At 43.0% G+C, this 14,932-nt stretch overlaps 4 protein-coding genes across 4 annotated transcripts; 1 reads left to right on the top strand and 3 right to left on the bottom strand.

Moving 5' to 3' along the window:
- Positions 1 to 672: 672 nt before the first annotated feature.
- Positions 673 to 2,574, bottom strand: EAE98_001457 (uncharacterized protein; the record flags this gene model as incomplete). The annotated part of the gene is made up of 2 exons (XM_038949076.1): positions 673 to 2,019; positions 2,143 to 2,574. 2 exons carry the CDS (start codon positions 2,572 to 2,574, stop codon positions 673 to 675), a joined length of 1,779 nt encoding a protein of 592 aa, XP_038814061.1.
- Positions 2,575 to 4,030: 1,456 nt separating this feature from the next.
- EAE98_001456 (uncharacterized protein) lies at positions 4,031 to 5,366 on the bottom strand (the record flags this gene model as incomplete). The annotated part of the gene is made up of 2 exons (XM_038949075.1): positions 4,031 to 4,278; positions 4,358 to 5,366. 2 exons carry the CDS (start codon positions 5,364 to 5,366, stop codon positions 4,031 to 4,033), a joined length of 1,257 nt encoding a protein of 418 aa, XP_038814060.1.
- A 1,495-nt stretch (positions 5,367 to 6,861) lies between these two features.
- Positions 6,862 to 9,426, bottom strand: EAE98_001455 (uncharacterized protein; the record flags this gene model as incomplete). Its single annotated transcript, XM_038949074.1, has 3 exons — positions 9,264 to 9,426; positions 8,760 to 9,051; positions 6,862 to 8,706 (listed from the first exon to the last, which is right to left on the bottom strand). The coding sequence occupies exons 2-3, from the start codon at positions 9,018 to 9,020 to the stop codon at positions 6,862 to 6,864; spliced, it is 2,106 nt and encodes a 701-aa protein (XP_038814059.1). The 5' UTR covers positions 9,021 to 9,051; positions 9,264 to 9,426.
- Positions 9,427 to 11,164: 1,738 nt separating this feature from the next.
- On the top strand, positions 11,165 to 13,572 carry EAE98_001454 (uncharacterized protein; the record flags this gene model as incomplete). The annotated part of the gene is made up of 3 exons (XM_038949073.1): positions 11,165 to 11,330; positions 11,382 to 11,849; positions 11,936 to 13,572. The coding sequence occupies 3 exons, from the start codon at positions 11,165 to 11,167 to the stop codon at positions 13,570 to 13,572; spliced, it is 2,271 nt and encodes a 756-aa protein (XP_038814058.1).
- Between the last annotated feature and the right edge of the window lie 1,360 nt (positions 13,573 to 14,932).

Below are 14,932 nucleotides of genomic sequence, written 5' to 3'. Positions count from 1 at the left end.
GTGCAGTGGAAGTGGATTGATACAGAAAATGGCGTAAGATACCAAGATTTATGGTAATAGTCATTAGTTAGGCTTTTAAATCGTTGATTTTTCCTCATAAATTTATGCACATGATTTGATCTGTGATTTTCTTGGATGTGTTATGATTTATGACTTCAGACTTCATGGTTAGAGACTCAAGAAGTAGATGCTAGTGTTATTTCTTTTCCCGTTTTCATTTACCTTTCACTATGAATCATGTCATACATTACGATCTCATACAATTCTCAACATGTACACTGAATCGATCAAAGGCATAGGATTCTCTGAGTCGGGATGAAGTATCCTTATTTTCACAGCGTAGTATTATGCATGCTACGAAAACAAGATGCAGACACTGTCCGCGTTGGTGAGTAGTTGGCCAGAGATGAACACGAGTCTTGGTTATGGAAATATTCAATATAGTTAAATAGATAAATTTGCTATGATCTGATTAATAAATATTTCCTCCTCTCTCCTCTCCTATCCTCTCATCATATCTCATCACATCTCATCATATCGCCTGCCCCAGGAATCAAATTCACACCTCGTGATTCCAACAACTCCCCATCTAACCGTCTAGCAACCTAGAAGTCTAAGAGTTCAACGTCCCTCACCATCTCCATCTCCTTCTTCACATCAAAACCACATCCTCTACTCCCCCATCTCCATCTCCACATCCATATTCCCGCTCATCTCCTTCTCCATCTCCTCAAACAACCCATCAATCTCCTCGATCCCCACACTCGAAAAATCCCAACCTTTTTCTTCCGCTGTTAGAGGTGGGTCCATGTACATTCCTTCCCAGGAGGTCTGGAAGGGGCTTGTGTTGATTTCGGTGTCTGCGTTCATGTTTATATCCATACCCATGTGTGAATCCAGGTGCGAATCCATATCCATATCCATATCATCGGATACAAGAATCTCATCTCCAGCGACTTGATTCCCCAATCCCGAGGGTAGTTCCAGTTCCGCTTCTGAACCCGATAGCATCAGATCTCCCCGATATAGAGAAGCCGGGGTAGCATTGGCATTGGGTATCAACCCCATGATATTTGAAGTAGCATCTAGCGTTGAATTCTCCAATCCCGCATCTAATGCCAGTGCCGGTCCTGGTTCGGTTTCTGAAACCCATGGCATCGGGTCTCCTAGATATGGCGAACCCAGACCCGCAGTGAAATCGGGTATCAACCCCATGATATTTGGAGTTGCATCTAGCGTTGAACTATACATTGGAATAGATTGTGGAGTTGCATTCGCATTCGCATTTGCATCAGCGTCTCCATCTCCATCTCCAGCGAATGGATTTCCCAATCCCGTGGCTGGTACTGCTTCGACTTCTGGCATCCATGGCATCGGATCTAGATCTCCTAGATGTGGAGAAGCCGGGGCAGCATTGATGTTGGGTATCAAAACCATATCTGGAGTTTCATCTAGCGTTGGACTATGCATTGGAATGGATTGTGGAGTTGTGTTCGCATCGTTATCTTCATCAAGATTCACATCTTCGTCAACATCCACATCTCCAACTTCATCTCCATCAATATCATCATCAACACCATCTTCTTCATCAAGGTCCACATCTTCATCGATATCATCATCCTCATCAACATACACATCTCCATCTCCATCAGTATCATCAACATCCTCATCAACATCCTCATCAACATCCTCATCAACATCCTCATCAACATCCTCATCAACATCCTCATCAACATCCTCATCAATACCTCCATCAGCATCATCATCATCATCCGAATCTAAAATCTCGATAATCGTTCTCCCCGTAGTAATCGGAGGCAAAGCCTCCGCATCTTTCTTCACAGTCGCAATCTCAGAGCTTCTCACTCCATTCAACCCTGAGTTCCGGGTTAACTTTGCTTTTGGAATTGATTTTCTGTTCTCCGGGCTAGATTTAGGTTGTGCATTTCTTCCAGCCGAGCTTGTGTTTGTCTTTTGCTTCAGAATCGGAGTTGGATTCGTTGTAGACTCAGTATCTTTCTTCGAATTCGTGGGTTTAGAACTTCTCTTCTAATTTGGCTTTTTATGCCAGATTACTAATGGTTTTGGATATGTTGGTTTTGGAATTGGTTCTTGGGTCTCCGGGCTGGGATTGGATTTCACATTTCCTCCAACTGGGGTTGACTCTGTCTTTGTCTTTGGAGTTGGGGTTGGGATTGGATGCGTCGTGGACTCCGCCTTGTTCTTCAAACTCGTGGTTTCAGAACTTCTCTTCCTATTTCGCTTTGAAAGCCAGATCTTCTTACTTGGCTTCACATGCCAGATCACCAATGGTTTTGGATATGTTGGTTTTGTAATTGGTTTTTGGGTCTCCGGGGTAGATTTGGTAACCAAGCTTACATTTGTCTTTGGCTCTGGGGTTGGAGTGGAATTCGACATGGACTCTGCATTATTTCTCGAAGCTCGGATCGCTGAGTTTGTAAATGCATTTGATTTCGAGTTTCGAGTTGTCTTCGCATTGGAATTGGAGTTTGATCTTGTGATGTCCAGGCTAGGTGTGGGTTTCGCAGTTCTTCCAACCGGGGTTGTAGTCATCTTTGACTTTTGCTCCGTCTTCAACTTCTGCTTCTGCTTCTGCTGTACATTCTGTGCAGACTTCGCCGCTGCTTTTGTCTTCGGCATTGTGAAGTAGGTATTTACTCTTCAACGAACTTTCTGATTTGTGGTTTATGATTTGTGGTTTGTGATTCGTCGTTTTTGGTTTATGATTCGTGATTCGTGATTTGTGATTCTGATATCCAGATGAATGTCGAGCAAATGGGAAGGTGAGTCGGCCAATGGAATCTAAAGAGTTTATATAGATGCATGATGGAGGAGGATATACATATCCATCATACGGTGATAGTATCATACTGCTGTGTTTCTCACCGTGTTCGTTCATCCACCTCGCCGTAAACATCATAATCACATCACCGTTCACAACCACACTCATACTCATACCCATACTCACAGCTAGCTCATAGCCGTACCCTTCTCATAAATAACCGTATAACACATCCATCCCCTTTCCATTTCCAATTCACCCATCCCCTCATCACCGTAAAACTCCACATAACAACCTCCTGCTACAACACAACACGCAATCTCAACCGTATCCTCGCAGCCCTCCGCGCAAACTTAAAACTTCCTGAGAAACCCAGCAACCGAGTAAAATAGCCGTATCGCATCTATACCCGTATCGAGAAATTGCATAAGCATGGATAGCCGTATTCATTCAGTATCGAGACTCACTACCTGTGCTCCGAAAAATTCACATTCCTTCTACACGTACCATCCTCGCTTCATTCTTGCACTTCATCTATACGGACTGCACGTCTGGGTCGCACCCATACATAGCTTCTCTCTCTTCTCTCTTCTCTCTCTCTCTCTCTCTCTCTTTTGCTTCTACATCACCCTTCACTGCACAATACGCCAAGAATTCAAATCCTTCAAGATTCATCACACTCGCCAGTTACGGGACGGAAACTTCTGGGTTATTGCGTTGATTTTTCTATTCTTACGCCCACCTCAGTTTGAAATGTAGGTTTTGGAAATGGGTGGTATAGTGGGTAACTCTTCTCACTTTCATAGAACAGACATTGAGCAGATCTTTGCATCAAGAAACGCATGGTACGAGACGCAAACGCCAGACAAATTTTCGGACTCCAAGATTCACAGCTCAATCTTTGAGTCAATTCACATATTTCAAACCCATACAAGGTGATTAATCTCAATTTGAATCAATAAAACTATACCATCTACCATCAGAAGAAAGATCCCACTCAACTCATTCACACACAAACATATCTTCGGAAGCTGAGTCCTGACAACTAGAGCTCCATATTTCACTAATATGTAGGATCAAGCTATCCTTATCCCTCCACCACCCACAAAATTGTCCCAAGATGTCAACCACAATTATGAATCATAAACAACCCCACCAAAATCAGAAGCAATTTAAACCATAAAATTCCTTCTCGTATACTTCAACCTAGCCCATCGATCAATCAAATCAGATTCTGGAGTAATATCCACCATAATTCCCATTTCCACTTCCACTTCCCCCTGTTGGAGTTCCAGATCCACTGCTTCCTCCACTTCCACTTCCACCATTTGGAAGTCCAACACTAATGGTAGCACCTGGTGCACTTGAGCTTGCAGCACCATTGGCACTAGATCCACTTGGCACAGAACCAGAACCAGTGGGAGCTGCAGGGAAATCGCCACCTTGACAAATGGCTGTTAGAGAGGTTTGAAGACCTATCGTGATATATTAGTCCATCTTCTCAATGGTAGATTCATGGCAATGAATGGGGAAAAAAGACGGGGTATAACTTACTGGTAACGATAGAAGTAGCAACAATTGTTGTAGTTCCAGTACTTTGACTCGTCTTCAACACTGTAGTTGGAATAGTAACCGTCGAGTAAATAACCTGCACATAGTTTGTGTAGATTGTTTCAACGACTGGAACAGTAAAATGTGAGATAGTAGTTGTTATCTGAGGAACAGTAGAAGCAATCACAAGTGAATACGTCGACAAATCCTCAGCCGGACAACCAGTCGATGCAGAATCAGAAGTAGCAATTGGTCCAACAGGCTGTGTTATAGAAATAGTAGCACCAGGAAGTGAAGCAGTGACTGCATCTGAAGTTCCAACACCAACTGAAATACCACCGGTTGGAATAGGTACTGAAACAGATATGCCAGGTCCACTTCCACTGCTTCCACTAGCGCCACCACCATTATATCCCACACTCGATCCTGAGCCACCACCAACAGCTGGAAGAGTAGCAGAAATAATAGGAATAGTAGCAGAAGCCGATGCGCCGCCACCAATCGAAACACCTCCACCACCGATAGGGATTGTAGCAGAAACAACTGGGCCTCCTCCACCGATAGGAATCGTAGCAGAAACAACTGGACCTCCTCCACCGATAGGAATCGTAGCAGAAACAACTGGACCTCCTCCACCCAGAGGCAAAGTAGCCGAAACCTGCGGAACAGGTGTAGGATAATTATGACTTGTCGGCAAAATTGGCACACTTGGAGCAGGCAAAGCTGGGATACTTGCAACTGGAGCAGTTCCACCACCACCACCTAGACCACCAAGACCACCAAGGAGACCACCTAAAAGACCACCTTGTCCAAGTGGATCACTACTACCAGTACTACCACCAGCAGCAGGAACTGATGGGACGGCTGGGGCAGGAAGAGAAGGGACAGAGACGGAGGGTTGAGAGTAGTAAGGTGAATGATTATCATTTGCTACGTCTGGGACAGGTGCAGGTGCAGGTGCTCCGTAGAGAGTGGGGAGGAGAGAGATTGTTAGGAGGAGTTTGTGGTGCATTGTTGCGGTTGAATATGTGTGAGATGGTTGGTTGATTATAAGTTTGAGAGGTGAGAGAGTGATCACTTGAGAAAGTAGATTGGAATGAATTGAGTTGAATTGAATTGAGAGTGTGTGATAGATTGAAATTCAAATGAATTGTAAACAGCGAATGGATTGTATTGCAAGGTATTGTACTTTAAGCAAGGCTCGTAGCAAAAGAAGTAAAAGCTCAATGTGTATGTGATGAAGAGAGAAACAAAATCCAAGTCCTCAAATCAGGGAACTCCGTACATTTATACCCTCTCCTCATTTCTTCAACTTTCCCTTTGCCATCCATCAAGGTACATATTGTTTAACCAGATCGTGCAACTTCACCCCTCGTACCTTCCTTGACTGCACATCAAACCTACATGGCAAAGATTCCTGTCACACACAACTGACTCCCATTTGGGCAAGATTCAACTAACCGTGCCGTTCCGAAAGTCAATTGACGGACGTCCTTTTCGATTTTCTCTATTCGATTCGATATTATAGAATGCAGTTAGGAACTACCCTCATCGTCCTATATAATCCCTTCTTTAGTTTTCGGGATGACGAACTCCCATGACCATAATGTATCCCCATCTCCCAATTCTGGCTTCGATAAACGAGATCCTGTTTACTAAACTGCTGTTACCCATTCACAAAACAATGCCCTAATGCTTCCTATTCGTCGATTCTATAGATCCCATATATCTTTACTATCGTTGTGCACTTCCCAACTATGAGTTACAACAGAAAATTCATTATCTGGTCCCTCCTATTCGTTCATATCAATCATCTCGTCCTTTCCCAATCTAAAATTACGCCCTGTACAACCCCCTGAGACAAAGTTACAAACCAGTCTATTGGAAACAGAGATCAGAATGTTCATCGATGTTCACCACATCCATCATCATATTTATCAGAATATTACCCAACCCACTGGGAAAAGCAGATAATGAGCATGTTTTCAGTTCTACAAATCAAACACAGTCCCAGCAATTCTAGATGTCATGTTGTGCATATGTAACCCCTCGTGCAACTTTTCAGGAACGCCTCGAACCTTAAGACGCCATATCCGGTCCGAGTTGGTCTACGTCCCAACACAAAAAGGATCTTTTCAGTACACTTGTACGCGATAAGGAGAGAATTCAAAATCATTAGTACATGATCGTAGGGAGAATAATATATTGTCACACGAATATACGCAAGAAGAAATTCCATCGTCACTCAAAATTATATCAATTAAACACACAAAACACACAAAAGTACAGTAAATATTTTGTATTCTGCTATCTCTTTTCTTTTGTCTTAACGCGCAATGTTTATCACAAAGTACATTTTTAAGATTATACCTCATGTATCTATTAAGACCATGTGGAATGAAAAAAAAATGAGCATCAAAAGGGAAATAGGAATCAGGCTCAATGCATGACCGAAAAACCAACCATTAAACTCCACTATCCCGCAAAAACCAAGCCATTTTTTGAATTTAGTCAACCTCCTCCATAGCACTCTCAACTGGTGCATCCGAAGTTGCCTCAGTGGTAGCGGCAGCATCCTCGGTGGTCTCGGCATCTTCCTCAACATTCAATCCGAGTGAGACAAGCTTGTGAATACGCTCGGCAAATCCAGCTGGCTCTTCAATGGTGAAACCGGAAACGAGAAGGGAAGTCTCAAACAAAAGTTGAGTGATTGACTTGACGGTACGGTCGTTCTCACCATCAGCCTCAACCTTCTTCTTCAACTCCTTAATGATAGGTGACTTTGGAGAGATTTCGAAAGTCTTCTTGGAGGACATGTATGATGACATAGAGGTATCACGGAGAGCTTGAGCCTTCATGATACGCTCCATGTTAGCGGACCAACCAAATTGACCGGTACGGATGGCACAAGGAGCGTTGACAAGCTTGTGGCTAACAACAACCTTCTCAACGTTCTCACCAAGGACGTTCTTGAGAGCCTTGGCAAGACCCTCGAATTCCTTCTCCTCTTCCTCACGAGTCTTCTTCTCCTCATCAGTCTCCTCAAGGTCGAAGTCCTTGGTGATATCAACAAGCTTCTTACCCTCGAACTCCTTGAGTTGAGTCATGGCGTACTCATCAATGGGGTCAACCAAGAAGAGAACCTCAAAGTTCTTTGCCTTGAGGGAGTCAAGGAATGGTGACTTTTGAACAGCCTTAAGAGACTCTCCAGTGATGTAGTAGAGGTTCTTTTGGTGCTCTGGCATACGGGTAACGTAATCTGAGAGGGAGGTAATGTCATCACCAGACTTGGTGGAGCTGAATCTGAGGAGCTTGGCAAGAGCAGCTCTGTTTTGGGAGTCCTCGTGGATACCGAGCTTGATGTTCTTGGCGAAAGCAGCGTAGAACTTGTCGAATTGCTCCTTGTCCTCAGAGATCTCTTGGAAGAGCTCAAGAACCTTCTTGACGATGTTCTTCTTGATGACCTTCATGATCTTGTTTTGTTGAAGGGTCTCACGGGACAAGTTAAGTGGGAGATCCTCAGAGTCGACAACACCCTTGACGAAGCTCAACCACTCAGGGATGAGGTCAGTGGCATCATCAGTGATGAAAACACGACGAACGTAAAGCTTGATGTTGTTCTTGGTCTTCTTGGTCTCGAAAAGATCGAATGGAGCACGCTTTGGAACGAAGAGGATAGCACGGAATTCGAGTTGACCTTCAACGGAGAAGTGCTTGACAGCCAAGTGATCTTCCCAGTCGTTGGAGAGGGACTTGTAGAATGAACCGTATTCCTCAGCGGTGATGTCGGATGGGTTTCTGGTCCAGATTGGCTTTTGCTTGTTGAGCTCCTCCTCCTCAATCTTGGTCTCCTTGACCTTCTTGGTCTTTGGCTTCTTGGCCTCTTCCTCATCATCGACCTCCTCAATCTTGGCCTTCTTCTCCTCATCCTCCTCCTTGGTCTCCTCAGCCTCCTCATCTGGAACTTCAGTCTCAGTCTCCTTGGAGACGTGAAGGTAGATTGGGTATGAGATGAACTCGGAGTGCTTCTTGATGACCTCCTTGATCTTGGACTCGTTCAAGTAATCCATTTGCTCATCCTTCAAGTGAAGAATGATCTTGGTACCACGGCCGAGTTGCTCACCCTCAGAGTCTTGAGTGAGAGTGAAAGTTCCTCCAGCACTGGATTCCCAAATGTATTGTTCATCATCGTTGTTTTTCGAGACGACAGTAACTCTGTCGGCGACGAGGTATGCAGAGTAGAAACCAACACCGAATTGACCAATCATAGAGATATCAGCACCTGCGGTGAGAGCCTCCATAAATTGCTTGGTACCAGATCGTGCAATCGTACCGAGGTTGTTGACGAGATCCTGAATTATTGGTTAGCAAATGATTTGGAGTCTTTGCCTACGAATGTACTTACAGCCTTGGTCATACCAATACCGGTATCGCGGATGGTAAGAGTCTTGTTCTCCTTGTCTGGGATGATGTCGATGCGGAGATCCTTACCGCTGTCGAGCTTGCTGGAATCTGAGAGAGCCTCATAACGGATCTTGTCGAGAGCATCGGAACAGTTGGAAACAAGTTCTCTTAAGAAGATCTCCTTGTTTGAGTAAACTGTGTTAATGATGAGAGAGAGCAACTGAGAGATCTCAGCTTGGAACTCGAAAGTTTCGCCAGCCATATTTGTGATTGTGTATGTAAAAACGGAGAAACTGTAGGAAGAGGGTAGATTAGTATGAATTTCTTGATGAAGATGAAGTTGTACAAGCTTCTTGAGCTTCTTGTCAATCTTTTGTAGAATACAAGTAATCGTCCGAAGCTCTCTGGGATTTCTTTCTCTTTCGAGGCTGAGCTCTCTAAGGAGTTTCTTGATGGTAGGTCGAGGGGTTACTTCGACACAGGAAGGTTATTGAGAGTAACTTACAGTTGATGGTATTCGTTAAGTCGTTAAGTGTATCGTATTGTAGAAGTCTAATAGACAGAAAGTAGAAAGGAAGGGTATCTTTGAATGGTTTGAAGAAAAAAAGAGAATTGACTTTTCGTTGAAGGGTATTGGGGATTTTATGGAAAGGCTCGCTGTAGAAAATGGTAGAATTGTAAGGAACTTTCTAGTCGCTTAACCTTTTTTAGACCACCTAGCAACGCGCCACTTCTAAATCAACCAATCAACGAAGGAGAAAACATGACAAGGCAATACAAACGATGTGATGTATATGGAACTTTTTAGAATTATATAGCTAGGTAGCTGTTAGTTCTTTTTCAATCGAATGCAAACAGTCAATACGAAACCAAAATGTCTCTCTCCTTACTAGTTAGGTATGGATGTATTAGTAATCTTACGAACATCCTCTGAAGAGAGATAAAATTCACATGACTTTACATTTCCCTATTGTTTTTATCAATCAAACACTCAAATTCTATGGATTTCTTCTTTCCCCTCTAGAATCTCATTTTGGTTTATCGGAGTGGCTCATCTTATCAGCGGGGAAAAACTTGGACCGATTTCTGTACTGTGCTTCACAATTGAGGCTGGTGAATGAGGCTCGTATTGGTAATATCACGTGCCTCGGAAGCTTCTAGTAAGTTTGAGGGAGTCTGGAGTCCTTGAAGTCCTTGGAGGTTCCTTTGATTTCGATTCCATTATATTTCATAACTATCATATCATCGTTGCGTTAAATTCTTGATTCGAGATGCTTCTATTTGGCCTTAAACCGGTCAATGCAGTGTCGGTGATGAAAACGTTTGTCTTTTTGGCCCCTCCCTAAGACCTCTAGGCCATGAATAGGCTTGACAGCTACTGAAGAGAATCCAGACTGCCAGCCCTATTGAAAGCAAGCTAAGTCTTGGCAGCTTAGATGCTTCTTTTCGTATTAGTAGATCACATCACACACATTTACAATCTGGTGGTGCATGGTTGGAGATGAAGATCTAAGGGGCGAGAGGTGACTATTTCACTATTCTCTCTCATAACCTGACGTCTAGATTTTACACACACTAGCAGCATGGTCCGGCTCGTTGATTCTTCGGTTCCACAACAGAATATGCCATGGTCTACCGTTGCTAATTGTTCGTTGCTGAAAATACGACTTACAATCAAATTCATAAGATAATGATATTAGATCGGTTGTTTGCTTACCTGGACTCTTTCGTTGACTTGTTCATTGACAATCTGTACTCAACTGTCTACTTCTGAACTCTCAAGGTTGCCATGTGGCAGTGTATGTATCAATGTCAATGTGTATTTTTCCCATGAGATCACGCAATCAATACTGTGGAAATATGTTAAAACTACTTGTGAAGATAGGTTAACCTCTTTCTGTCAATAGATTTCATCATAAGGTATGAAGTGCCCAGTTAGTTGCCGGCTACCCAACCAAAATGTAGATCCACCGATTTGTTCATTTCTGTGATGAATTCCAGAAAATGCATGAAGGTTAGGTAGTTTACCATCAAGCTGCATAAGCGCTAGCCAGCTGGTGAAGTCCATTGGGTATGCCGACTTATCATGATGCAGGTCGGGCAAGCGGGGGCCGAAGGGTCAACAGAAGAGAGAATGATTTTCCTCTTTCCGATGAAACACACTACCGTCGTCGTCGTCACCATTATCAAAGCAGTAGAGTTCCTGAATATGTCAAATTCATACTAACAATCTCCGGATATTACCATTATCTCTCGATCATTTCTTTGACATCTGCAAACCTTACAAGCTTTACACTGCGTCGTTTTATACATCATATCTATTCCTCAACGCCCGCGAATAGGATAAGTAAAGCGATATCCCACGCAACGCCTGCAAGTTTTTCTTCCACATATAAATATTACCAGATGGAGCTACGTAAATCTGAGTCGATGGACGAAATTCCTTCTCTTCTCAGTACCACATCTCAACTTGACCAAGAAGGAGACCCTAGCCTTTCCTCCGACAACTCTACCGATTCTGATATTTTCCAATCCAAAAGGTATAAGTTCATGTGTGAATATTCTGTAGTTAGTATGTATTCATGATTAAGCTAGCCAAAGATCTAATGCTAACTGATCCAAGCTAGTGAATCTAACAAAATAAAAAAATTCAATATCTTTGTCGAGACGGTCAACAGTATTCCTCAACCTCATCATAGAGCCAATATGGTCTGCTATGTATGCGATGACATGAGGATATTCCAGGAAAATGGTGATTACGACACACGTAGCAGCATCCTTAATCAAAAATACCGAGGCAAAGAATACTGGATAGAAGGTTCGATATTTGACAAATCTCACAGACCTAACGTTACTCGGACACGGTGGATAAAACCTGTTCTTGAAGCTGCTCGTGAAGGTTGTTGTCTTTGTACACTTGTGGTTCAAGCTGTAGCTGCATTGGGCAAAGGCCACTTCGAAGATTCGCCCCTCAGCGTATGCTTAAAGGTGAAAGACATTGGTGGTGTCCAGAGGTATTCAATAGGACAGAGCCAGTGGGAAAGACCGTCTGTTATTGAATTATACAGGAATGCGTATGAGCCTACATCCTGTACGTTGAGGTCAAGAACAAGGATTAATTCTCCTTACGCTGACTTGCATGAATTGCAGCTGACTGTCACTTTTCTCGTACTACAGGTGGCCTTTCATTACCATTTATCACCACTGCGCAAGAAGTTTCGAACTCCTTGCCTGAATCCTTACAAACAGCGAAAAGTTGGATTGCAAACTGCGAAACACATCGAAGATGCAATTTGGATGATATTGGCGGCCTAAAAATTCCAACACGTGTCATCGATGTTGGAATCTCAAATGTTTCAGTCAAATTGATTGAAACAAAGAACTTAAGCGGAAGTTTTGCTGCTCTCAGTTACTGTTGGGGAGATTCAACAATTCTTGAAGACATCAAACTTACCCATGCTAAATTGTCAGTCTACAAGAAAAGAATCCCCATGGATTCCTTGCCAAAGACTTTGTTCGATGCTGTTATGATTACCAGAGAGCTGGGGATACCTTATCTATGGATCGACTCTTTGTGCATAATGCAAGACTCACTGAAAGACTGGCAAATTGAGAGTTCTCGTATGAGCGATGTATATATGTCGGCATTCTTAGTTTTAGCCGCCACGGAAGCAAGAGACCCTAACGGGGGTTTCTTTCTTGAAAATCGGACCAAGAGCCTAAAGTTGCCATACCTTGACGCAGATAACTGCCAATACTTTCTCTATGCACGTAGAATCCAAACCCAATTTTCTGTTCATGATGCAAACGGGCGGCTTGAATCACATGGACTGCATAATAGTGAGCTAAGGAGACGTGGGTGGGTGTTGCAAGAGCAAGTACTTGCGAAACGTACTCTGTCCTTCGCAAAGGATGAGATGCTATGGGATTGCAGGGAGTGTAGCACTTGTGAATGTCGGACAGGATTCTCAAACTTCGAATCAGAAACAAGTTTCCTTAACATGTATTTTGATTTCAAGCTTCAGTCCTCACCGATTAGGGAAGCTTACAAAAATATATATTCTAATTGGTACACTATGGTCGAGGATTACAGTCACCGTTCCCTCACATATCAGACTGATAAGCTACCTGCCATATCTGGGATAGTAAAACTCTTGCATGACATGACTCAAGACGATTATTACGCCGGGTTATGGAGAAGTCAACTTCCAGACGCATTCCTCTGGACTGCAGAAAAATTCAGCGAAGATGATACAGAAAGCGAGAAGCGCCTGCCTTCTTGGAGCTGGGCTTCTATACGCAGTGGCGGTATAACATACGATCATAAAGATAAAGAATTTAAGGCTGGCCTTGAACTCGTCTCTGTGGGTATTCAAATTTCCGGCAGCAACGCTTTTGGTGGGGTTCTTGGAGGTAAGCTTGAGGTTAAAGCAGTTCTTATACCTATAAACGCGATGGGCTGCGAGCCATATTCGATATCAGCTTACGAAGCCACTGAGCCTAAGGAGAAGAAATGGGCTTTGTGGAGTTTAAAGATCAGAGTGAATCTAGATCCATATTATTATGATCCAAAGAAGCCCACCGAATCTGCAATTGAAGTCGAGAAGTACGACTCGCTCTTCCTCATGTTTGTTGGGACCCTAAAATCCGAAGAGTATGCCGAGAATCCAAGTTTCTTGGCCTTAAAATATCTTGAAGAAGACGAAAGAGGGAATTCAATATTTATGAGAGCAGGTATAGCTCTCGTTGATGCGTCGATGAAACTTCTCGATCGGGTTCGAGCTGGTACCAAAGAATCGATCGTTCTGATTTAGACTAGGAATACAGCAGCCTGTCGTGGCAGCGGACTTTGTGAAAGAAATTGCCTTCTCGCCGCCGGCTTTTGATTAAATCCAAGTACATATGCAATTCACTTCATGGTCATACATTTCACTTTACTATAACATATCACTCTCATGTAGTAGGTAGGTACTGGTGACTTCTAAACCATTACTTTAACAGAAATATCCTGTCCTGTCTAATAATTGTTATTGTAAGATTTGTAGCAAAACTGCAACGCAGTGAATGGATTAATATTATTCAAGTTGAAATTAGAATTCCGAAATGATCGTTATATCAAGGTGCACAATTATATCATATCGCGTCATAGAGAAATGCACATGTCACACGTCTTATTAAGATTGAAAACTAAAATATTCCTATTAAACACAGATGATATTGAACACGTGAATTTGATTGTTCAAAATTATTACAATTGAATACCAGTATGTCAGTCATCCAAAGTGGTGAGGTTGGTGAGGCTGGTGAGAAGTGACACTCAAAGGTCATGAGAAAGTCTAAAACAAAAAGTCTCTTTTGGGGTTAATTGGTGAGCACCGGACTTGAGCGCTGCCACCCAATTATTTAGCCAAAATTGGAACCGAACCTGTCACGTGATATCAAGCAACACCCCGCCCCTGATGTAAGTTTGCTCTCTGCGTGTAACAAATCGGTTCTGTGGTGAAGCGATATCTACATTGGAATATGTAGACTCCCAAAAAATTGATAGGAGGCGACGAAACTGCATGGAATACACAAAATAGAGCAAAAGTACGAACCCGGTTCATCCAAACAACGATCCTGCTACATCCCGTGTTTCATAGACGCACCCCTTTGAAGACCCCATGAAACATCCAACAATTATTGACCAACAAAGCCGCGAGCAAAATTTTTGATTGAAACAAACCAAGAAATGGTGCGCATATATTGGGCTGCAAAATAATGCTCTGTGCCAGGGAGGGGCTGATAATGATTATAGGGTTTATCGTTCCTCTTAGCTGTAGGTAGCCTTTGGGCGTAGAAAACAATTCACGAATTGATTAATCAGGGCAGGCATAACAATACACGGCAACTATGTTGAAACTGCTGTCGATGGGATGAATTTATATTACATGACCATTTTGGATCGTGTTTGTACGACTTCGGAAGGTCGAAAAGGGATTCGGCTTGGAGTATTGAAATTTTTATATTAAAAAGAAGGGGAAGGATCGACGACGCGTTTATGCGATGAGATCCGTCCGTTCTTCTTCCCCATATATTTTGAAAAAGTTCCCGCATTTGAAAGCTTGATCGCGTTTCGAAGATTCTCTTTGGTAGGATAAAAAAGTAGCTTGGGAAATTAAGAGCCGCCACAAC

This window comes from Botrytis deweyae (assembly GCF_014898535.1).
Source record: "Botrytis deweyae strain B1 chromosome Unknown BDEW_003, whole genome shotgun sequence".
NCBI classification, from domain to species: domain Eukaryota; kingdom Fungi; phylum Ascomycota; class Leotiomycetes; order Helotiales; family Sclerotiniaceae; genus Botrytis; species Botrytis deweyae.
Note: the sequence above shows the minus strand (reverse complement) of the source record. Positions and strands in the feature narration are given on the sequence as shown.